The 25,623-nt window shown below is 41.3% G+C and overlaps 1 protein-coding gene across 2 annotated transcripts in view; it reads right to left on the bottom strand.

Moving 5' to 3' along the window:
- The window catches only part of kif6 (kinesin family member 6), a 65,244-nt gene that overhangs the window by 6,309 nt on the left and 33,312 nt on the right, over positions 1 to 25,623 (bottom strand). For both annotated transcript variants that reach the window (XR_003933607.1, XM_030117654.1), the window contains exons 13-18: positions 22,717 to 22,908; positions 12,809 to 12,911; positions 11,705 to 11,760; positions 2,574 to 2,624; positions 1,676 to 1,763; positions 1,395 to 1,530 (exon numbers count right to left, since the gene is read on the bottom strand). Coding sequence is in view for 1 of the 2 variants with exons in the window: in XM_030117654.1 (XP_029973514.1) it covers positions 1,395 to 1,530; positions 1,676 to 1,763; positions 2,574 to 2,624; positions 11,705 to 11,760; positions 12,809 to 12,911; positions 22,717 to 22,908 (626 nt within the window). In the remaining variant the exon portion in view is untranslated. The remainder of the gene's footprint in view (positions 1 to 1,394; positions 1,531 to 1,675; positions 1,764 to 2,573; positions 2,625 to 11,704; positions 11,761 to 12,808; positions 12,912 to 22,716; positions 22,909 to 25,623) is intronic.

Raw genomic sequence — 25,623 nt, 5'->3', positions numbered from 1 at the left:
CTGCTCGTCACATGTTACTGCTTAACGTCTTCTTTGCGGTCGGTTTTCCGAAATGTGCGCGACAGCCAGCGAGGCCGGGGCAGCGTGTGAGCGGAGAGACGTCTCAGCGCGCTGGAAAGAATCCAGCCCACTTCAATTCATTAAAGAGAAAACAAAAACACAATGAACTATAGATGGCTTGTTCCAATAAATGAAAAAATCTGCACAAATAACATGTGTAAATTGTTTTCAAGTATAAAGAATCAAGTATCCAACTGTTTGACTGAGCGTGTGTTGTTGATGCCAAATGCTAAGTCTTTTTTTTTAATCACAACATACATTAACTGAGTAAAGACTATTCAGTCAGGAGGACCAAGAGGGAAGATTTAACTCTTTCAAAAGGCGTCAGAAAAAAGAAATCCATTTTTATTTTAAAACTGCCAACTTTTTGCTGACATATATCCATGTATTTAAACAATCATCTATTCCATTCAGAAAAATACCTGAGAAAAGGGTTGGACATCATTTGTTTTCAAAGAAAATTCAAACAAAACAATCTGAAGTACACAAAGACACTGAATACGGTAAAAGAATAACTTTGAGAAATTGATTCAAAGAAACATTGTGAATTTTGTTTTTTTAATTAAACTATTACTGATAAAGCACAATTTTCACAACAGTTTTTTTTTACTTTCAAACTAAGTAAATGAAAACTAAAACTAATTACGTTTTTATTTAGTCTTTTTGGCAGGTGCAATAAAAAAACTGAATGATTAAATTAGAATGAACAAATTTCGCTCTCTTACTAAGATATTCACTTAATGATTGATTGTTGTGTGATTATGAAACTGTCACAACAAATTTATACAAATAAATGTGTATGACTGTTTGTGGGGCTAAGTCATCTTTCTCTCCAAATGTTTTTAAAATCCATCTTTCATCGCACCATAAAATCCTCTACGTCTCCTCCAGTGATTCCCGTCTGGCCTGGACGCTGACTCATCTCTGAACCCCCCACCGTGTTCAGACAGACTGCTGACACCGTGCCGGGATGTTTGCCGCTGTCTTCCCTCTGCGCTGCTCTTTTGGGCCGCATGGAGTTCTGTTCTGTTAAACTGCCCTTACATGTATCTTCCCTCCAGGACCCGTTCGGGGTGATGCTGAACAGAGGCTTGCTGGGGTCTGACCCCGTGCTGGAAATGCAAGTCAAAGACACGTGCAGATCGGCTTGCACACACAGGAACATGTCCGCAGAGGCCGGAATTGAGAAAACACACTAAAGAAAACATCTATAAATACAGAGAGGAAAATAAAGACACAAGGCTAATGTCAGAAACACATCCCGTCGTCTCATAACGGAAGCTTTATGTGGTGTTGTCACATGCGTTGGAGGAGAGAAAGGTGAGGTCAGTCACCTGCAGATGGGAAGCCTGCTGGTCCCACCACTTCAGGAAGTCCTTGTGGAGCTTCACCTTTGCCCTCTCCAGCAACAGCTGCAGATGCTCGATCTCTGTCCGCAGCGCCTTCAGACGACCGAAGGTGCTCTTGCAACTGACAGGGAGACATTAGCAGCACCAAATTCATTTTCTGCCCGTGATTCACAGCGTCTGCTGTGTCCAATCAATCCGAGCAGGCTCCCGGGAGAAGCTGGGAAAATGTTTGGAACGGCAATTTATTAAGGTGCACTTCAACTCACGTCTTTCTTTCTTGCTCAATGTGTTTGTGCAACCTTTCTTCCACTGGGTCTTCTTCCTCCTCGGCCTCAGAGTGATTCTCCAGGACGGCTGCAGGGAGAAAATCACATGAGATTTTCAGGGTCGTCAACATTTTTCCCTGCAGGGAAGCTTCTACAGACAAAATGAGATAAAACGCCACTTATTCAAATATTTATGAAGTAGGTCTTTGTTTGAATCGGTACCCAGAAACGCTAATGACCGGTGAAATAAAGACACTTTTATTCAGTTGTTCTTAATCTGGTTAGATTTCTGCTTGGTTTAATTTCTTTTTATGACATCCAGTCGTACTTCAGTGTATGTTTTCATGCGTGTGTTTCCTTCACAGGCGAAGGTCCAAGAGTGTAAGGGAAGCCAAGCTGCTGCGAGATGTTCTCTGACGCGGGAATAACAAGAGAGATCTCTGGTGACTGAACCCGCGGAGGGGGGGATTTTTATGTGATTTCCTCATCAAAGCATTTCTGTCACTGATCAGACCAGAACAGAGGAAATGAGGGAGCGTCCCAGTTGTGTCTTTGGTCGTCCAGCTCTCAGACTGTGAACGCTGAAGCTTTGAAGTGGCCACTGATGCACATGCAGCACAAGTGCACGAGCATGTGCAGAGTGTTTACTCAAATCACTCTGAGAGCAGCTCGGTGTCTTAAACACAATAAATAGACTGGTTATGCAAAAGTGTGGTATGAAACTTTGATTGTGTTGTTTTAGGAGCTACAAAGAAGAGAATAACATGCAGCTATTTATCCATCATTCACTGCTTCATGTGTTCATGCATGCTGTTTATCCGTTGATGTGGGGAGATGATGAATTATTCAGCTCTTTTACATACACAAGGTGAAAACATGGCTGTGATATTCATCTTACTGTGAGCTGCCTTCTGTTTCCTCCGATGCTCTATCTGCTTCTTCAGCTCAGCTGAGAGAGAGAGGGGGGAGGGAGAGAGAGAGAGAGAGAGAAATGTTTGACATTAGCATGTGTTTAATATTATATTCTAGTACAACTTTACACAAACCTTTATACCTCTAAAGCCCTTTAATTATGATCACTCACATCTTAAACTGAGCATTACATGAAGTTGTCTATGTACGGTTGAGCTAATTTGAAGATGAAATGATTGGAGGTCCGTAGTGCAGCTACTGCAGAAAGTTGGTGACCTCCGTGAACTCTGCCCCTCGGCATCTGTTGACCCCGCGCTTTGACTTTTTGGTCCCAATTGCTTCCACTTTGTTCTGGTGCTACTAATAGTTGATTGTGAGGAAATAATTGCCCAGCTTGACTTATTGCAGAAGTGGCATTCTATCACCGCGCCACGCTGAAACCACCGAAACCGTGAGAGCGACCTATTCTTTCAAAAACGTTTGTAGGAATAGCCTACATGCAGGTCCTTGATTTTTTTTTTTTTTTCCCCCGTGGTCACGGAACTGATTGAAACACATGAATCCAACGATTTGAAGAGGTGAGCAAATACTTCTGGCAATACAGGGTATATTTGTGTGTCTTGTGGTAACGGTCAAGATCAAGTCAGGAAAATTAGATCTCAGTTTTGAAAAGAGACCTCAAAAAACATCAGCAGCTCTTCTGGAAATGTACTGAGCCAGAAAAAAAAAAGACAGATAGAAATCTAAACTGACTGAACATAATCTATTCTTCTGTATTTCAATGAAAGAAAACAAAAATGGGGATTAAAGACTCAGTCAGTCATGAAGGTTATAGTGTTGCATTTGTGGCTGAAGTATTATCAAGCAATCATAATCCTCGCTGGTTAAACAGAACAATTATGGATTTGCATCTTAGGTACAAATTCACCACAAATATTCTAGTTGTTGATGGAGTAGTTAATGTTTGCTCTTTCATTTCACTTTTGTTGAATGTTTCTGATCCAATGCTACTTATTGTCTCTAAAGGCGGCTACTTCGCCCATAACCACAATATATTAGGAATCTAAATTACAATAATTAACATTTACACTCAAGCGGTACCACTGACTTCTTTTAAAAACCAAAAGGAGAAGAAATCATACGGCTGTTTGCAGACTTAACCGTACTCATCAAGCGGAGGACGCTGGACTTAATGTCACCAAGATGTTAAATCTCTTCTCCCCGGTTGGTCTTTAGCAGTCAGGCCTTTTGCGCTGATGAACTTGTCAGTGAGTCTTTTTGCAGGAGACTTTCTGAAAACAGAACATCCTGCTGAGTTACAAGCTCCCACCGTCCTGCGAATGAACTCTTGTGACTCCGGTGAGCCAGGAAGCAACATGGGGGAGGCTGTTGGGTCACTGCCTCTGCCGAGGCAGCGATGCTCGGTTAACACATGCGCAAGTAATTCATGTCTCTGTTTTTGCTGTCTCTCTTCCTGAAATTGAAGCAGTTAATTACTCCATTGAAGAATATGTTGATGAAATGCCCAAGTGGCACCAGCCAGTGGTAAAGCAAAAGAACAAAAAACATATTGACGACTTTGAGACTATCGATATCTATACTGGAGGGTGAAGGAGCATTCGAGGATATGTTTTCCTAAAGGGGACTATTATACATTGAGCTCAAAGATCAGAGTGTCAGATAGGGTTTTCATTGAATTACCAGGGTAATTATGAGGCGGACGAGAAGATAAAAGAGAAATTGAATGGCAGTATCTTCTGTGGTGAGTTTCAGTTACAATCCCTGAGGTCTCAAATGAATGTAGACGGTGCTGCGCTGCGGCTTTTTCTGTAATATGAGCCTATCACCAATCTAAAAAACCGAGGTCAAAGCTCCAACAGTGAATATTCCAGATGGAGTATTGTTTTGCAACAAAAAAAACAAAAAAAAAAAACAGGGTGTGGGGGGAAAGCTACCTTTTCATTCAACACCTCTCCTGGTACCGTAAAACAGTGGGAGCACAGATCACGCTCTGGCAAAACAGTGTGGTTGTGTTTTGCATTTGCTTGGCCCTCGCTCAGCGAATGCATTTTAAATTGTTTAAAAAGTGCCCGTGCAACCAGCTCATCTTTCAAAAGTCCTTACAAAGACCCTATTTTGAAGAGAACCACTTTTGAGGTTTTCAGAAACGGGGAGACGTGAATAGATGATGTGAAGCGGTATAAATGACACACACATGAACATATTGTGCCCTTAATGACTGTTTTTTTCCAGATGCCTATGGGTTGAGAACCTCAGAGTGGCTGCGATTGTAAATGAACTGAGACGCTCCGCGGCTTGACGTTGTGGTCTGAGTTTAGAGCTGGAGTCGTCTCTAAAAGACACAGCCCCCTGAACAGGAGCCTCAACTGACTGACACAGCCTCAACAAAAGCATTCAGAAATATATATATCCAACATGAGCACGCCATGATAACAAGGTTAAGAAAGTAGGCCATCGTCATGACGATCGGCCACGAAGGACACTTCCACTAGAGACACACATTGATCAAGACATTAGATATGTTGCCAGTTTCAGTTTGGATCCTCTTCAGCATTAGAACACCGGCAGCTACATTCAACAAGGTGCTGAAACATTAATCAATGGTCAGCAGCAAGGCGACCTTGATTATTGTTCAATTTTGGTGAGCCTGTGAACTGTAGCCTCAATTTCCTGTTTATAGTTGACAGGAGTTCCGATGTGGTCTGATGCTGTTGAGCATTGGCTTCAAAGCTCGATAAACGGTGCGGTCAGAGACGGTCTTCTGTGTGATTCGGTGGTAATGAGTGGTTATCTGAGGTACTGTTGCCTTTCTATCATCTTGAACCAGTCGGACCATTCTCCTCTGACTCCAACAATATCGTTCACTGAATATTCTCTGCTTCAGGCACTTCTCTGTAAACTCTACACATGGTTGTGCACGAAAATCCCAGAAGATCATCAGTTTCTGAAATAGTAACTTTCTGAATTACTGAAATACCGATCAGTTTGACAACAACAACCCCGCCACAGTCAAAGTTTAACTTTAATGTATTTCCTTTTCCATTCTCGTGCTCTGGATGAACTTCAGCAGCTCATCATGGCCACGCCACAAGCCAAATCACAATCAGCTGCACGATATGATTAGCTGGTTAGCTATTTGCGATCATGAGCATTTGAAGACTCGTACCACAGCGTGCACTGACCCTGAATCGTCTCAGTAAAATAACACAATAACAGAAAAAGAATCATTTTGTTGCATTTCAGAAATGTTGCTGCATTTAGATGCGATTAAGGGAGGCTGAATTAGAGGCAGCAGGATACCACAACTGTAGTTGTATGAAATCCAAGGTGAACGTTTTGCTCAACCCAACCAAGTAGTTTTGGTGACAACTAAATGGCATAATGAGCAAATTCATCACACGAGCTTGCACGATAACTGGTTGACTATTATTTTGTTGGGGTAGAATAGAAATGGCAGAGTGACTGTGAGCAATTAGGATCACTTCTTCACTTCTTTTCTGGATTAAAGGCCAATAGTTTGGTCAGAAAGCACAAGAATATGCTTGTTGATTTTACTGTATCAACATTTTGTCAGATGTGCACAGGCCTCTTTTCATCATCTTTATAACCAGACTTTTTTCTATCACTTTCTCAAAGACCAGCAAAGGAAGAAATGTTTGTGCACATAACCAGAAGAGCGGTTGGGGACTGAACCTGTTAGGTGTTACTCTGAAAGAGTAGTGTCTGTTGGCAGTTACTCCAAAGTACAGAATGAAACATGACATTCAGAAGGTAATAACGATGGTAAAATATGTAGACGACAACTGTGTAAAACATTGTTTTCTATTCTGAATAAGGTTCAGATCAGCTCTTCTTACCATCAATTCTGTGCTGTTTATACTTCAGGTAATTACAGCCAGAGATGACATTTAGTCTTACAAAGAATTTACGGAGAGGGTGGAAATCATCTTATTTTGTTGTTTGAAGCTAATAAATATGGTATGAAGACTATATAGAACCACTGATACCCATGTAGCCTACATCAGATGTGAAAACTAACATTTTGTTGAATCACCTTGTCCAAGCTAAAACGCACCACATCTATAGATGGAAACACTTCCCTCGTGTTCGCTCCAATTGTTACTCCATGTGGACATGGACTGAGTAGTGGTGTAATGGAAGGGTTAGTCGTCTAATAATCTCCTCAGTGATGACAAAACAGCCACAGGTCAAACCAATATGGGAGTTACAGACACTTACAACAGCTCAATCGCTTCTCTCTGAAAGCTGCTGATCGAGATCAACTACGCATGTGATTTTGATTGCAGTCTTGGTATGACGTTAGCTGCTGCTCTGATTGGGGCCCTCGTCAGGGTTGTTATGATTGTTGCTTTGAAACATTTAGCAGCCCCCAGTCCTCTTGGACAGACAGGTTTTATCTGGTAAAATTCCATTGACTTTAAACCCTGACTGATCAGTTGATATTGGTAGTTAAACGTAGTTTTAGAACACACAGCTATATGCAAAACAGCTGAAATTCAACAAAAAATTGAGCCAAAACTCTAAGCAAAAACCATAACAATGTATTATTCAATTCAGCAGTTATCAACACCAACCTGCCACAATATAAATATAGACTGGCGAAGTGTTCCAGCAGAATCTATTGCTCTCCACAGGTGGTTTTGGTCTTAAAGGAAATGGCTACACAATATGAGGCAAGTGGTCATAATTCTATGGCTGATTGATGCACATCACCAAAGCTCAGCTTGTGGAAGGGCTGATCAAGCAATAAATACAAGGCGTAAGGTGTTTAATCTTTTCTGATGATGGTACGAGCTGAACTGCCCCGTGTATAACGATCCAACACATCAACTCTGAAAAGAAATCTAGTCAAGCTCCAGAGCAGGCGACAAGTTTAATGAGTATTTCTGACAGAAGCTGAGAAGAAATCCCATAGAAAATGAATTTGCGTTGGTGTGGAGTCATCGTGGTATGCGGTGTCCTGACAGCAACATTTAACTGGAATTCAGTGCTCCTGTCCCCGTTCCAGGACAAGACTGTGGGCTTGACACTGCAACCTCTTCCAAACCACACAGGGTCCCCCCGCCCCCCCACCATCGTCAGGAGACGTGCCGCCGTCTATAAGGACCGGTTTCAAGCTACAAGCCTCAATAAACACTTGGTGATTTTTGTGGCATGGAGATTGAACGTGATATGCCGCATGAAAATTGAAGTGTGCTCACGATGCAATCATCATACATACAATCCAGCTCCTCAATGTCTGCGTGGGTGTCGATTTCAGCAGACATTCAGAAAAATGACATTCATGAGTCCCACAAAGCAGTGCACAGCTAGTACTTATCAATGATATCACTTCACCGCAACTGGTGATTATACTGATAACTCATTTTAACTGTTGGTAGTTTCTTGATTAGAATATGTTGGGACATCATGGTAAAGGAGAAGATGAATCTTAAGGGGTTTATCCTGTAAACAAAAAAAAGCAGTGTTGCATTGAGGCTATGTTTTCAGCCTTTACTGGAAAACAGTTTGTGAGCATTTAATCAAATATGATTAATTAAGATCTATGAGATTTTCATACGAAACTGTGTGTCTGACAAAGTTTCTGAAATCCCCTCATCTGCACCAGTAAGTACTTTGAAGAAAGTGAAGTCAGTTCATCCAGGCAGATAAATCAGTATAAAGGCTGGACTTCAGAACCACAACACAGTGTTTGAAGTAGAATGCACCGTTTTTGTTTCAGAGAAGTTTAGCGTTTACATTGCAGCATTTTTAAAACGATTTTCATTTATATGAAAAGACAGAAATGCTGAAAACAATGTAAATTTCATGTAAGAGCACTGGTGTGTGCTGTTGGTTGCACACACATGCACGGAGAGAACAATATGACATTAAAATTAATAATGCTGTCCCGGTTCTCTGCTCTGCCTCCTGACTTTGTTTGCTGTAGCTTGACCACTTCAGAAAATCCAATTCTTTTTCAGTTATGAAGTCAATCTCTGGTGTGTTCCCAGTTTTTTAATTCCAAATGTGAAAACAGCATGGACACTGCAATCTGCTGTCAGAACATGTCATCTACATGCTCATATGAGGTGTTTGTGAGAATTTCAACAATCCAATTTTTCCCATTTTGTTTGGATGGATCACTGCCAATCATCTGTTCTTGTGTTTTACCAATCATTACACCCTGGAGTCCTGAAGAGGGAGGGGAAAAGTACCTTGACGGGAACGGGGACCCAGAGCGTCTCATTAATGGGAGTTATGGGAGCTGAAATGGTCCTGTAGCACATCATTAGACTAAAATGACACAAGGTCACTTCGGAGCTAAAGCGTACAGTGACAGCCGGGACTCTGGCTGTCATGGTAATACAGTAGAATACACTTGTATGTTTGGGAAACAGTCACTCTTTGGTTCGATTAAGACTGCAAAAAACACTTGGTTAGATTTTTCAAAGAAGCTTCGCAGCACTGCATTATGATATCTAATTTTGTCTAATTTTGTCATTTCACTGGACCTTAACCTCGGATTCCATCCACAACATTCTCCTCCTGAATCCATATTTTTAACTTCTTATCCTCACACAAGCCAGTTTTCATAAGAGTCTGGTGTGTTTTGAGGGCATAACCTATAGCAGGGACTTTACAGAAACCACTTTTAATGAAAAACTTGATAACATCAGCGCTGCAAATAAATTGCAGTAACAGGCTTGTAAAATCGAGTTAAAGATGCAGTAATCGCATTAAATTCTTCCTGCGAAATTCCTTCTCTAAAGCTTTGGAACAATCTTCTCGGTAATGACGTACATTCCACGCTCTGACAGACCGTTCCTCGAAATCTACCTCAAAATCCTGCTGCCTCTGGGCCGTTTCAGCGAAGGTGAGCGGAGGATGAAAGCGGAACTCCAAAGCAGAGTCCAGATGCTCCACCTGAAACGATACCGCATAAATCCCCCCAACATCTGGCCAAGCAATCAACAGATGTTGCTCATTTCCAGATGCCCTGCCCCTTCCATGCTGTAGAAGATGTGCATCAGTGATCCCTCTGAATAAATATATATCCTTGCACTTTTTGGACCTAAGCGCTCAGAACGTATGCTCCTCCAGCGGGGATTGGATTCCACAGTCGAATTCATAGGCCAAGAACAATAGTGTAAACCATGCAAATGTTTAGACGCTGATGTTTCCTCGGGCTACCACCTCTCACTTTCTCTCCCGCTACTGACCCTCATGCTCGGTACATCCATCAGGCCAGGCCCTGTCTATTTTATGCTAAATGTTTCCATGTTCTGCATTAAGCAGGAGACACAGGTGGTGTAATATTTCCAAGCAAGGTCTCCAAGATGGCAAGGAAATACACTAAGCCAAATATTATGGTACAACTTTCCAGCCAGAAGACGCAACTGCTTTCCACTAAAAACACTGCGTCTCATCTGGGAAGAATGCAGCCCCACGCATTTAGCAATGTAATGATATCTGACAGCATCGAGACGTTTTTGGGGAACTCTTCCAAAACTGATCACAATGAGGAATTCGATTGCTAAATTTTAACCGCCTCCATAAAAAAAAAAAAAAAAACCAGAAGAAAAACTGTTCAATTAGTCAAAATTCAGTTTTTCCTCACTTCATCCTAACTGGGTGGCCCACGCTGTGCTGATGTCTGCAGAGCTTCTATTGAATGCTGTATCGGTGGTGTGTGTGAAGTATGACATGCGCAGCTGTGTCAGCACCTCGTGGAGTCATCGCTCCAGAAAAAAGAAAAAAAAGAATCAAATACCAAGGGTGTTAAGTGCTTGCTGGCAGTGCATGAGGGTAAGTGGCAATGGCTATCAAACCACCAAGCGTGATGTGAAGCAGCGACGGAGCCAGGTACTGGTGTAAACCTATCCATGTTAATGGCATGTGAAATGAGCCTCAAAAAACACACAGTCCAAGGAAATTCATGAAAACCAGCCTGCAGCAGTAAATGCGAACCAGATCGAGCCCTAATATTACATTTCAACTGCTCGGTGTAGAGTGGAAAATTCTACCAAAACACAGTGATATCATTTAAACGTGCCGCCGCCGGGGAAGAGGCTTGTCTTATAGTATCCTTTTGAAAAGAATCGAATTAGGACTTGTTTTCACAGATTCCTTTTCCTTCTTAATTTATTATCGTCTTTTTTTTATGTTATTATTTTTGTTCATTTCTGTGTCACAAATTATTAGATTGGTCACTTTCAGTGTGTTCACAGACACATCCATAAATCTTTTATATTTGTGTCATCTGTGTAATGGAAGTTTTTCCAGAACGGCACAGGGCAGATGTTATTTAAGGGGGGGAAACTGAACTCCGGCCTCCTGTTTTTGAGGTTGACCACTTGTTTTTTCCTTGTGGTGAATCCTCTCTATTAATTGTTGTCTCTCGTACACATACTCCGACTTCTTTATGGAGCGTTCCTGATCCGACCAACTGTTTTGGAAGAGAATGGTTCTGTCATCCATCACACTTATTTTGTTTTTCGTATCTTTTGGCTCTGCGCAGCTCACCAGTGTGTTCCTTCTTATTAGCAATGGAGCGGCTGATTTGGCTGATGTTGGGTTGTTGTGATTTTCAACCCAATGATGGTTTATTTCACAGTTCTTTTTTTGCCATCAGTGCGAACTTCAGACTACAAAGACATTTTAGTCTTACTTCTTGTGCCTATATAAAGTTGGAGGTGTGTATGAGATGTGTTGTGATTTATACACATTTGACATCTATGCCCTCATGTAAAGCTGAAGGTTAAACCAATTCCTCATTGGAAAGATAAAGTTGGATTCCCATGACCACCTGTCAGGGATATTACCCAGAAGGCCACAGGGGTTCACGTACAGAGTTTTCATAAAACAGCCAGAGACATTCTTGTAAAAAGTCCGGATTGGAAGGCTGAGCTGAGTGGAAATCCCAACACATCTGGGCCACGGTTGGCTAAAGAGCAGAAATGCACTGAAAGACATTTCTTCTGAAACCAAATAGCGATCTGCCCATTCAGGTTTTCCCTGCCGTTGTCCGGTACCTTAAAGATGAACGTCAGTGTAATTGAATGTTTTTTTTTTTCTGAATCTGTGGCAACTTACTGATTCTGTCTCTGGCGTCGTTCAGCTGCACCCCGAGCTTCTTGGCCTCTGCGGCGCTGCTCGAAACAATCCAGGTGTTAAGAGAGTGAGAAAAGCTTCAAGAGACGATGCAAGAAAATGAAAAGAAACAAGGGTGACAGAACAACAAAAAGTACAATTTATAAAGAGAAACACATACACACAGTACAGAGAATGGAGGCGTTGAACATGTGCAGCTGCAAATAATCCACAATCATCAGTGATTCTGTACCTATGTTGGCAAAAGTCGGCCGTATTTCGCAAAATTCCTGCAGTGTGAACGTTTTCATCCACTCACCCTCACAATATGGACTTGATGCTAGAAGAATCGGTGGCAAGTATTCAGCGGTTTACTTCTGGGTGTCAGTGTTGTGGGATGTCTGCTAATCCCTCTGAAACTGACACCGTACACAATGTCCCACATCTGCCCCGGGACATTTTCAAAATGTGGCAATCTTGCAGCAGCCGTAGTCGAATACAGCAAAGATATTACTACAAATTAAAAAAAAAAAATACTGTCTGATGAACGAGAAAGTGTTTTGACCCAAAATTATACTTAGGAGAACCAGAAACTATGGACTGACTGCGGCCTCATCTCCAATGATCAGATTAAAAATGAGAACACATTTATGACTTGTATAAACTAAAGACTATTCTCAATTTGCACAATTTCATTTAGTTGGGGATTTTTAGAAATACTCCTTTAATAATTAGTTTTAATGAAAGTTTCTGGGGGAGTAGCAATGACGTATGAGATGTGAAATGACTTTGTTCCCACCAGTGATTTAAAAAAAAAAAAAAAAAAAAAAAAAAAAAAAATCAGCATAGACAGGAATACATACAATGTAGATCAGAGGGATGAAATCCCTTTAATCTCTCACCACAAATCCCACTCTGTTTATACGCGTGTTTTAAGTTTACATGGAGTTTTCAAATGACAACTCATTTGTTTCCTTTCTAAATTATCTGACATATGCGATGTGTGAGAGCCAAAAATAAACACCGCATTTTCCAGTGGAACAAACTGCACTGGATGTGGGATTTATTATAATTGTTTGCCAGAGCTGCAATGATGTGACCACTAACCGTTGTTTAAGTAGAGTGAGGTTGTCTTCCACTGTCAGATGGTCCTCCCGATTCCTCACAAATATCTCAAAGGCCTCTTGTTTTCCCATCGATAGAGTCGGACCTGAGAAGAGAAAAACAAAACAACAGAGGATGTGATGAGACTTTATTCGTTGTACCGCTGGAACACGTCTCCGAGCCATGGGAAATTGAGCCGAGTCCTGCTGGGCAAATTAGAGCAGTGGGTTCCTCGTCGTACATGTTCCCACATCCCATAGGTCGTCAGCTGCAATCTGGCGGCCAGATGCGAGCAGTTACAGCCCCCTGCGGTTTCGCTGACCTCCCACCTGATGCTCACAACAAAACCCCAGGTCTATTAACCTGCCAACCAATAATTAGAGAGAACATAAACACAAATATAAACAGCAGTTCTCGACTTGTCAGCAGCGCACGGCGGATGCCCTCCCCGCCACATCGCGCTGGCGGGTTGCCACGTGTATCTAAATTATTTCGAGCGCAAGTTTGCTGACTTGCATTTTTACTGTGCTTGTATAATTGCTTAACGAGCATTTTTTATTTAGGTTCCTCACATCTGCTTCAGATAGCGGGAAAGACTTTCACCAAACAATACACATCTGGTCACACGGGTTAGGAGCTATTTTGCTTTCTTTTACCTGAGCACATTTCATGATAATTGTACAAAAATACAGCAAGCAACTCAAAGAAAAACTATGGAAGATGTTCTAAGACTGACAAATTATGATCAGGTTAAACTTTAAAAATTCAAGTCGACTTAAAAGAAAATGCAATGGTGAACTGGTGAATGCAAAATACTTCCCCTTGAAAGACTCTCTGTTTGATCCATTCACCATCCTAGCATCCTCTGTCACTGTGTCATTTCTTTACCTCTCTTTCTATTCATGAACCGGGCAGATAATTAGAAACAAGGTTTTATCTTCAATGAAGATGTTGCAAAACACATCCCTTTTGGGGGAAGGTGAAGAAATACAGAAAAACAAAAACACAGAAGATCCAAACATCACTGCCTGACATGCCAACATAAGTGTTACTGTTGCTTTCGAAGCACAGAGTCTCACACACACACACACACACACACAGCCCAGCATTGTTGCCTTTGCACACTAAGGCACAATGTTTTTGAATGAAATGTAGAGTAATATTTAAAAGAGTTTACTCAAAAAAAGATTTTTTGGACACTCCTATATTGCTTTTAGACTCGCAAAGCAGTGTTATACCAAGATTCTGCAACCTGTTTTTTCTTTATTTTTTACAAGGCACTCATGCTATTTTTATATTTATAGCGGAGGTGGACACTCCTGGTGCTAGAAGGCTGGTCAAGTGTTTACAGACAGGTGTTTTGAATATGAGACATGCTGAAACCAGACAGAAGTCTGATTTCAACCTCAGTACTAAAACCAGACTTTTAGTTAGAGGACTGTGAAACTGTTGATTGTATTGTGGATATTCTTTTCACAGGAAATGATGACTCTCCAAGTTATTCATTTTGGGTTCTGAAGCATCATTTTCAAATGAAAACACATAATTTTTATGTTTTCATTTCAGAAAAGATTCCTGTTCGCATGGAAACATATTGAAAATATGCAGAGACAGTAGAGAAGCTGCAAACGATTTCGTTTTCCTGTATGGCCAGAGGGTACCTACACAGGGAGTCGGAGCAGCGCAGCACAATGCAGAGCGGTGCTCACACAGCACACGGAGCGTCGGGGTGCCTATACCCACAGCCGGCCCTGATTGCACTACTAATAATAAAAAATACAAATAATTAAAAAAAAACAAAAAAAAAAAACAGCGCAGGCAGGTAAAACAACACTTATTTTTTTTCCTACACACTGAAACACAGACTGGAACAAAGTGTCGGTCACTCTAAACATCAAACAAATGAAGTATAGTTCAAATGACCAGAACCAAACCCACTTCTAACAAACGGGCTAAAGCATGTTATTTATTTGTATCTATAATCTCTGCAGATAAGCTCACATTTTTTGGCTAAACAGTTTCTCACATTATCTGCTCAAATTAAATGAAAGGCTTAATTGCACTGTGTCGGGTCCGTTTCGCAGCGCAACATCCATGCAAAAACATCACTAAATTAAATAGAATTAGCCTTTTAGATAAATAAAAATAATAATATAATAATAACCTAAAATATTACAATTAAACGAAATAAAAGTCAGCATTAAAAATGAGAATTGAATAACAGAACCGTCTTTTAATAGCCCAATTATCTGGCTACTTACCCTTTAATGTGGAAAGCCATGTTGTTGTGAAGTGATATGAAAGGACACAATTTGCATTTGACTTTTTTTGGATCATCTTTGACTTGGTCTGAAGTTCTGTTTTTTTCCCGACATTGTAAGACTTTTAAAGTTAAGCCAAATCACCACCGAGATGCTGCTCTGTGACGGAGCTCTGCGCAAAATGGGATTGTGCCACTCACCATGGTGGTTGATTCACAGACACTAATTAGATAGAATATTGAATAAAACTACAAGTTAAGTAAATTTTTCCACAGTATATTTGATAGGCTAACATGTATATCAAATAGGCTTTATATCGTGTTTATTTGGGGAAAAAAACCCAAGCAATTCTATGTAAAATCAGTCATTCAGCACCCCCATACAGCTGTAATGGAATGGTCCTCGTTTAATAATCACATTTTTTCGATGCTTCGACTGCGTGATTGGTAGTCGAATCAGGCCCCCTCGAACAATCGTGGAATCGTCGACTATCTGAGGACACCCCTAATGGCCACTAGTGGGTGCTGCTGTTTGTTTTTGTAGTGAAACCATGCATGTACAGAGATCGATATAAACATTAACAATGGAGAGGAAACAACAGTTGTATGGACAGACGACCAGGTTGGATTGCTGTTTGGGGGGGAATATAACTACAAAACCTTGTTGGAGTCAGAGCGTTATTGAAAAGTTCCATCTTGGGATCCGTTTTCAAAAATTGCATTTTCAGTGGCTCAGAGTAATGAACCCCATTTAAAGTGACCTGAGATGAACCCTCCCATAAACAGAGCCCGAGGCAGCTTAGATGAAACATTACTACACATGGTAAAGGTTGTGATCAGACATGATGTTAGCCACATAGCATGTGCACCCATGAGAGAAAAGTAGTCATAATTGCCTTTGTTAACATTAATTGTACGTGTTCTTCATCCACGCTGAGCTACCACCTCTAGAATGAATATGTACTGAACACAGGTTTAAATTAAAAGCACACAATAAACCAAGTTTACAGGCAAATGTTCAGAAATGCTCGATGTATCACAGTTGAGGCATTTCTTTCTCGTAACTTTCGCCAAGAACTTGTTTACCCGATCTAGTATTTTTCAGCTTTAGTAGTTTTGCTTTTCTCTCTCATATTTTTCCAGCATGTCTGTTTCCAAACTTTAAAACACAATACAAAACAACATCATTTCACAAGATTGCCCTGGAAAATCCAAAACTTCCAAATAACTTCCAATAAATCCAGCTTGTTAAATCGTGCGCGCTCCATGGCAAAGCTGCTCTAACCGAAGACATACACGAGGCAGCGCCTCATGCGAGATTAATTGTGGGACAGTCAGGAATTTTATTTCTTTATTTTTGGAAAGTCCTGATTGAAACCAGCAGGCGTCTCGCAGACATACATCGCCAGCGCCAACCTCAACAAATCAGCGTGAGGGTTTCTTAAGGGAAACGCACTCCGTTCGACTCTTGTAAAAAGCAACATTCCCCAAATATCTAAGAGTGATATGACATCATATTATGTTGTACTAACATAATTTGTGGGGTAATGAGATCACGCTAACCTGAGGCCAACTTTCCTAATTTTCTTTTCCGTGCTCCAAGTGCTGACAAACCTCAGAGGTTTTGAGGAGGGGAGGAATGTGTCGTGGCTATTGTTGCTGTTTCAACACATTTTAGAAATAAAACACCAGCTGTGCTGTTACATCCATTTATTACAAGATGTTTGCCAAATCCAGAAAACCTATTTCCAGACTAAAGTTCCACACATTATTATTGCTCAGTATGGAAATTTATCAATCAATTAATGGTTCGCAGATGATTCTCCAGGTCTATTATTATGAGTTTTTTCATGATTTTTGTTCTATGTGTAAGAAGTCTTGGTACCAATGGTTTAGTTTTTGCGGGACATATTAAATCATACAGGCCATCAGCACTTCTTTCTTTTCTAACCACTTTATAAACTTAAAATTTTTGGTTCATATTTAGAACACACTTATATGACAATATTTCAAGTGGAAATGCATGGAATTCATTTTTTGTTTCAGGAAAGTTTAGAATCGACATGGCAAAATTTTAAAAACGATACACGTTTACACAGAATTGGCAGAAACACCGAGTTCTCGAGCATCATCCTCCATTTACACATAGATGAAGTCGAAGTGTTTAGTTTGGGGAGTTTGTCCCAAATTTGTTTGGGGAGTTTGTCATGCAAACAGATCCTCATAATGCAATGAAAATTTGGCATTTTCACATGAAAACAGGAGTATAGGTTTCTTGCTCTGTCTCAAATTCCTCCTGTGAACTGATATTTTCTTTCTCCCAGGAAAACATTACAAATAGTTTAAATATTCAACAATAATAATAACATATTCTCATTTCAAACACTGTTAAAAATCCAGATTATAGTCACCCCCATCCGGATAGTCATCAACACTTTGAATACTTGTATGTTTTGTTGACTGCGACCTTTCTAACAAACCTACACTTTACCTGTCATCTGTGCTGTCTCTAATTCATGTGACGGAGATGTTCCTATATGGAACAAACTTTGGAAGACAGAGACGTGTGGAAGTGCCTGCTAGAATCATCACCGTCTCATTACATGAGAACAGGATTTACGTTAAGATATAACTCTTCCTGTAAGTCTCAAGTCTCCTTTCAGCCCCTGGTATGCCTAATACAAGTCATCAGAAGCCTTACTACAGGAACACCTTGTCTATCCATTAGCCGTCTTTTGCGCTGTAAAAACAATCTGAAAAAGCACAGGAAGAAGATACTGTCCATCTGGACTGACATAAGACAACAAGCAAATGTTGGGAAAACTCTCAGAGCAGCCCCGCATGGCAGACGGCTTCTGAAGAGACGGTGGTCATCGGAGAGCACGTCCCAAAGTCCATGTTTTATTCTGTGCTGGCAAGCCGAAGCGCTTACTGCAGATGGATGTATTATGGAAAGAGTAGACTCAATTATATGCCATTCAATCAGCACAAATGGTTTCCATGGAAAGTTCATCATCATATTTGCAGTTAATCTTCGAGGGAGGACGGCAATCACCCTCTAGGTAACCATAGAGGCCGCCGGCCACGGCAGCACAACCTCAGATTAAAGCTAAATTAAAACATTCATAAACATTCGGTGACCCACTGAGCATGAGGAAAGGATAAGTGTGGCGCATTTGTTTTGAATTACAGGCCGTCTATAGAACAATGATCTAATGTGCATATAGTTTGGTTATGCATCTCCAAGTGGGTCACGGAAAAGAGCGGCTCCAGATGTGAAACACATGATCGAGTATGTGGCTGTGTGTTGCTGGAAAAAAGAAAATAACTGTCAAATGTGTATTTTTCTGACATTTTTGGCCAAGATTTGTAATGAGCAAAGATGTGTGACAATAAAGGATCAACTAATTAAAAAATAAACAACACCCCTAATAATCCATCAGAATTCCTAGTGAAGGTAAAAACCAACCCAGGTATGAGGAAAGTCCTTTTTGCTTCACTTGGAGCTGTTCAATGTGTCCTTAGAAATTTCTTGATGCTTCCTGAAGTGTAGCGTCTCTCTGGACAACATCAGGTTTTCCCCTGCCGGTTCGCAGCTCACACCTCTGCTGTGAGTGCTAGTTACAAAGCAGGCAGGAGGAAATTTCTCATGAAGTGTGAGAAAAACGGCTGAACATTCCTGAGAGGACATGTAACCAGTAGCAAGGGACTGCAGGACCTGGGAGTTTTTCATGGACGTAACAACATTCCCACAACGGACTGGACAACAACAGTGTTGTTGGAGAGACTGCATGGATTGCACTAATTTTATACCACCCAAGTCCATGGCTCAAATACAGTGCTAAAATTCACCCTGTTTTTTTTTTCTCAAGCATGACTTGTCAAGAAAAGGCCAGTCCGGTCACAGATACTTCACTTCTGTCATATTTAGGGACTTTCCAGTTTCCATAGAGGCGTTTCCATCCTTTACAGAATGCCCCAACACAAACAATATGATTCCATTTCTGAGGCATCTGCTTTATGTTCTTTGAAGAGGGACGACACAGCGCAGCGTTCAGAGTGGCCATGCTGGATGAGAGTGCTCTTCAATGACTCATTTACTTTTGTGGGTCAGTGAGTCAGGCTGTGTTCGGGGCCCGGAGCATTTTCAGAGGGGGGATTTGTGAAGATTGTCTGACATCTCTGCTTGGTGCAAATGATGATGCCTGTTTGGCACCAGAACGTGGACGCCTCCAGCCGTCTCCGTAACCGTTTGCAGCTGACAGCGGAGCGGTTTGTACGTGCAGCGCCAGCCCCGTTCTGAGTGCACGACTTTTCATGTACCCTTTGGTTGGGTGGACAACTGTTTCCAGTCATTTTTGGAGTGAAGCATGAATTCAAAGTCACTGGTACCAATGGCAGAATAGCAGCTGAACAGCAGATGGAAGTGCTACTACTGTTCTTTATAAATATATGCATTTGAAAATATTCTGTGTGTACAAAAAAATGCTTTGAGTGAAGTCCTGGAGATAGTCTATATTCTGTATACGGGATCTGAGTGGTTTAAACATACATAATGTCCACGACTTACTGATTCCGAGTAAAATTCAAACTAATGGCCATTCTAGGATTATATATTGAAACAAGAGCTGCTCATATGCATAAAATCAAGACTTGTAACATGCATGGCGTAACCTATTACAATGACCACCATAGGTCCTCACTGTTCATGTGATGCTACATGCGTCAGGAAAATGAGGCCAAGTGGAAGATCGCTTGCTAAATGTCACGGTCGTTGTATCACGACTTGGACTCAGCATCACTGGTTCAAACAAGCAACAATTTCATTTTGTTTGGTCCTCTCAACATGAGCGAGAGCAGCACTGAAACCGTCAGGTGATGGCTGCATTGCCAAAGCTTTTGGCTTGCCAGAAGCAACTCTATAAGTTTTCTTCAGAAACTCCAACAGAAACCAGAAGCATACATCAAAGTGACTTGTCAGTTTGACGGAAATGACCTGTGTCCTCTCAGCTGATGAAGAAACATCTGGATCGTTTGCATGCAATATCTCAGTCCTCATATTCAGCATCGGTTTTGAGGCACGCTGGCTGTGTTCAGTGAAAATGAGGTCAACGAAAACACTATCTTTCTGGGCTTAATAAATACACAATACCAGAGTGCATATTGTGCAAAATAATGCAAAGAAGTAGTAAACCTTCGAGGATCTTCGTTCTCTAAAACCAGAACAAGAAAGAAGAACAAAGTACTTCTAGGGCAGGACTGAAACAAAATGCCTGCTGGGACAACTCCGAGGATAAAGTTAGTGCCATACTAATTGAAGTGCAGTACTTTTCTGCTATATGAACACATGCGGTGCATCATTTATCTGACATATTCTGAGGCTATACCTCCCCAAGCTCTTTGTCCCTTCTGAAAATGACCGATTTCCTTGCTAATCTTTACTGGAAAAACTTCAAACGTGTTTGTTTTTTAATAGGCACTTCTTTCAGAAATTCTATTTTATGACCTTATTACCGCACTGGGCACCATTACACAAAAATGTCAGAGAGGATGAGGGAGCTGTGGTTAGGACAGACAGGGCTGCAGCCTCACTTTTGTTGGACGGTTCTGTTCCCAATGGCTATGACCGAGCTCATTATAAGGGCTCAGGTTTATCATCACACTTAAGGCTCCACTAAACCAAAATTGAACAGGAAAAGCCAAATAACTGCTGCCTCTGGCTGGGGAGCACATCTCAAAGCTTCAGCGCGCTCGACTTTGTGCAACCTCTGCATCGCTGCTACATTTCAGCCAAGTTCATGTGTCAGAGAGTTACGAAGAAGACATAATATCAAAGGAGCTTCGGTCTGAAGCCTCTGCCGCCACGTCTGACTCACTGCTATCTTCAAAGGTTAAGAAGACGGGACAGACATGAGAAAGATAACCTAATCAACTTGAATGCAGTGATTACACTGCACAGACCCACAGCTGGTTACTCAACTTAAACAGGCAGCTGCATATTTAAATTAGATTTTTTTTTGCAAGATGTAGATAGATATATTCGATTAAAAGAAATCGTAAATATCCTCCAGCGTGTTTACTTGTGGTATACATTATTGTACAGAAATGTAGGAATATAAACAGAAAGTATTTAGTGGTTCATTTTCCTCTGACATGCACAGAATGCTGAAGTCCACTGGTCACAATTGAGTACTGTCTCCTGTGTTTATGTTGCAATGTCCTCGGCGCTTACGATCAAACTCCATGTTCCTGTAAGTAATACAGGTTTTAAACTCATCAGCTTTTCATCGGCAACAAATTACAGGTTTTCACGGACTCCACCGCTGACGTGACTGCATCAGGCCACTTGAGTGACCTCCAGGAGGAGACTCTCAACAAAACACACGCGATCCTGCTGATGGCACGGTGCAGAAATGAACCGATGTTAGGACCTCTGGGACGTCTTCCCCATGCAGTATAATCTTGAAATCAAGAATTTGTTATGGCCCACAGGCGCCCGCAACAGGCACATCGAAAATCCGTACCACCACAAAAAAAAAAAAAAAACTGCCCACATTCCAACTGAGAGAGATCACCTGACTGCGAGCTTAGCACCTAATTTATCACAAAATCATTGCTTCTTCCAACTCAGAAAAAAAAAAAAAAAAAAAAAGGCTGACTGTCCCACTTTAATGGAGGGAACATCTGTGAAAATTTGATTTAATTGATACAGTACTTTATTAGTCCCGGTGGAATGGAATCCACTCCTGCTATTTAGTAGCAGCGAGCAGCCAGGGTCCAGTGCCAGCAGCCGACGGTATTTCTGAAGAGTATCGAATGTGCGTGTGAGAGGAAACACATGCTGGCTGCACACAGAAAGGCCACGGTCGGCCCAGGCCGGGTTCGAACCTGGAACCTTGTCGGTGTTAAGTAACAGCGAAAATCAGCGAGCTGTTAGGGTTCGAAAATAGTGCAATTATAAAGGGTGGTTCACCCCGATTACAAACAACAACAGCCAAAACACTCAATAAAGCTCATACCTCAGCATGAACGGAGGGTTAGTTTTATGTGCCGCGCTACTGAAATATGCTGTTTGACAATTTGCCACTGCCCTAATACAATTAAGGTGGAACGCTACTTGTTTAGCTTGCAGCATAAAAAAAAAAAAAAATGAATAGATAAAAGAAGAAGTCATGTTTTCACATTAGCTATTTGTAGCCCAAGGAGTGCAGCAGTGGTTTTGGTTTATTTTCAGTTTGAGGCCCTCCTGTGAGAAGTTTATATGTTTCTGTGTGTGTTTTTTTTTCTTCATCCGTGTATGTGCTTGTTCTTGAAACTCCGAAGAAATTAAAGGCCCGCATGCTACCTTTGACTGAGTGCTGAGTTTTCCCATGTGGGATGCATAAAGAGTTATCTCATGCGATAACCGGTGCACATTTTTTTCCTTAACTTTTTTTCTGGGGGGGGGTTGGTTTGTATATACACATTCATGCTTTATGTGTCCATTGTTTTCTTGTTTCAGGCTCTAACTTAACTCCTGATCATTGTGTTCTCTGTACTGTTTGCAGCATCCCTCAGGCAAAACAATACAGTTACCATGCCAGACACAAAAGTCAGTGTGTATGTAACACATGTTAATGAAGGTTAAAAAGAAGTAAGATACTGAGAATACCTTTCCTCATGTGCTGTATAGCGCGCCCTCCACGGACCTCCGGCGTGGCGTCGATGCTTCCCTCCGTCGGCGTCAGTGAGACGATCGAGTCCCTCAGAGAGGAGAGACTCTGGTCCTTGGTGATATTGGCTAGTTGAGCAATGGCATCCCGGGCTCTTGTTTTCTCCTTCTTCAGCATTTTAACAAGAATACCTGAAGCACCCAGTTAAGGATTGTGATTTGAACACATTTCAGGAGCATGTACTTAAATAGCTTATTTCAATTTTTTTGTGAAGCTGCAAGTTTAACAATGCAGTGAATGCCTTCCCAAATCAAAAACAAATCTCATCCATGTCACAAGTATATTTGTGGAAATTGCTGGGATGAAGTGCTGATTAGACCCACAGTCTTTGGGGCTTTTCCTGTATTCACAGTCAATGGCAGCTTTTAGGGAATCTGCATCTTGATTTGGAGGAATACTGAAGTGAACCATGTTCTGTGACAAATAATCAGAAAAAAAAAATCCACTGAAGACTGAGGACTTCCAGATTACTATCCCTCCATCAATCGAACCAACTTCTACACCTGCCTGCTCCAACAGGTCATGAAGTGTCTTGACTGAAATATTGAAATAAAAAGTAATGCATGCACTCCAAACAAGACTTCAATTACTCATCGCCCAACAGCTAGAAAGCTTCAGATTTTTACGCTTTTTTGGGAATGGAATTGGGGACAACACATGTACTAAAAAAAGGAGCATAAAAAAAAGCTTCTGAAATGTCAGTGTATTAACACACACTCAGCATTTGACCTTAGACTGTCGCAGTCTGCAATGAATCAGTGGGAAGACGAGGAGCCAGAGTGGCTGCAAAGACCCTGCCAACATTCCTTAAAAACTCCTCTCTCCCTGTGATGAGGCTGGTTGTAGGTGTGTGTATACATATGTGTGTGTGTGTGTGTGTGTGTGTGTGTGTGTGTGTGTGTGTGTGTGTGTGTGTGTGTGTGTGTGTGTGTGTGTGTGTGTGTGTGTGTGTGTGTGTGTGTGTGGTCTCCACTCCAAGCATAGATGTGTCAGTAAATGTGAGAGAGAATAACTGCCTGAAGGCAGAAGAAAACTTATTTACATTCATCCCTCTAACACCTGTACGTCCAACACACATCTCACATCTCCATATCCAACGTCTTGGAGCATGCGGACAGTTATACAACCGAATAACTGTTTCCTTACACCTGGTTCGACATGTTGGCTTCTTGTGCTTTCCAGTGTTTGATTAACTGTCTCCTGTATTCAACATTTCCCCAACATTTTATTTTCATCCAGCCTTCCAACAATAAAGTTGCGGAGCAACATTTTCCCTTCCAAATGGGACCATCGGAGCCAAGTTTCTGTGATTTTCACCCATTACCTGAAGCGAAGAACGTCATGAAGACATCTCAGAAAAAAAGTTTTGATCACATTTTGGAACGTAAACTTCATTCACTGTGTCCAACTTTTAACTTTAAATTGTTCCTTTCATGACCTGCATATGAATAAACCATTACATTCTCATCCCTTTGTCTGCTTTTTTCCACTAAAGAAGATGGAAGTGAGTCTGATGGTCTAATCACAACCCATAATTTAGTCATACAACACATTAGTCGGCTCCTCAAGCACCCTACTCATATGAGATTAACAGATGTCCAGTTGCGGTCAGACTGTAATTGTGGTGGCCATCAGATAATTTAGAACGTTTCATGTGAAAAAAAAAATTGAATGTCATATTTCTGAAGGAGCCAGATAAGTTAATCCACATCCCTGTCAGCCAATACAAAGAGGATGTTATTGCGAACAATAACACAAAGGAAATGAGTCTCCATTTACAGTTTCCAGCTAAATCAACCATTAAGTCGTCTCAGAAACCGCCAGAATCTAAACCTGACACAATTCCAAATGACCCATCGAAGCCAAGTCTTTACAGAATGGTATGGCTGCCCTTTGGGGTCCTCTGTCATTGTTTCATACAGGCCATTGCTTCAGACTTCCAGGTTTTTCCATTATTGAAATCTCTGGCATCTGATATCTTCATTTATGCTGAATACTACCATCGACCACAGCTATATCATGAAAATTTCTCCGGCGGGATTGCATGTGAGATCTGTGGGCTGCTTCACATGCCGTGCACTCGAAGAGCTGTGGTCAGACTCAGCTAGCGTGTGCGCCTTCTCAGCTTTCTTGTCATTCCTGATTATACAGTCCAATAAAGCAGAAATAAAGACAATCGTGCAACTCTTGGAGACTGTTTATCATACACTAAAATGACATATTTCAGATCATTAGTTGTCTTCTGTCAGCTACCAGGCACCATGTTTTCTGGTAATTCACCAACAGTGACGGGATCAGACAGAGAACTCTTGGCTGGCCTTTTCTGATTCCTCGCAAGTCAGCAATGGGATCTTTCTGGTATTTTACTTTCTTAGGTTTGAATCCCACAGCTGATAGATCACCATTGTGGGTCTCTTAGCAAGGCCACTGATTCCAAATCAACAGACAGGCTGTAACAAACAAACTGCAACACATAAACCACGACGGAAAGAGAAGGCTGTATAAATACAGATGACTCAGCATGGAAGCTCTCTTTAAACCATTTGTTAATATTATCACAGTCTGCATGTTTCCATAAATGTCTTGGAGATAGAGCAGCAATGAGATCAGGGTTATCTCCTCTCACAATTTGCAGTGGACAGAGCTTTTTAAAAAGATATGCAAGTGAAGCCATCTGTCCAGAGCACATCAAAGACATGCCAAAGATAAAGCCAGATCTTCTGTCGACAGAGCAGGAAGAACTGCGGCAGCATTCACTGAGAATCAGCGTTACCCAACAACAGCGCAATAATGTCAACTAAATGTCCTGTTTAGGCAGATCCATTCAATCATCCCTAATTTGAATG

Source organism: Salarias fasciatus, chromosome 19 (genome assembly GCF_902148845.1).
Source record: "Salarias fasciatus chromosome 19, fSalaFa1.1, whole genome shotgun sequence".
Lineage (NCBI taxonomy): Eukaryota > Metazoa > Chordata > Actinopteri > Blenniiformes > Blenniidae > Salarias > Salarias fasciatus.
Note: the sequence above shows the minus strand (reverse complement) of the source record. Positions and strands in the feature narration are given on the sequence as shown.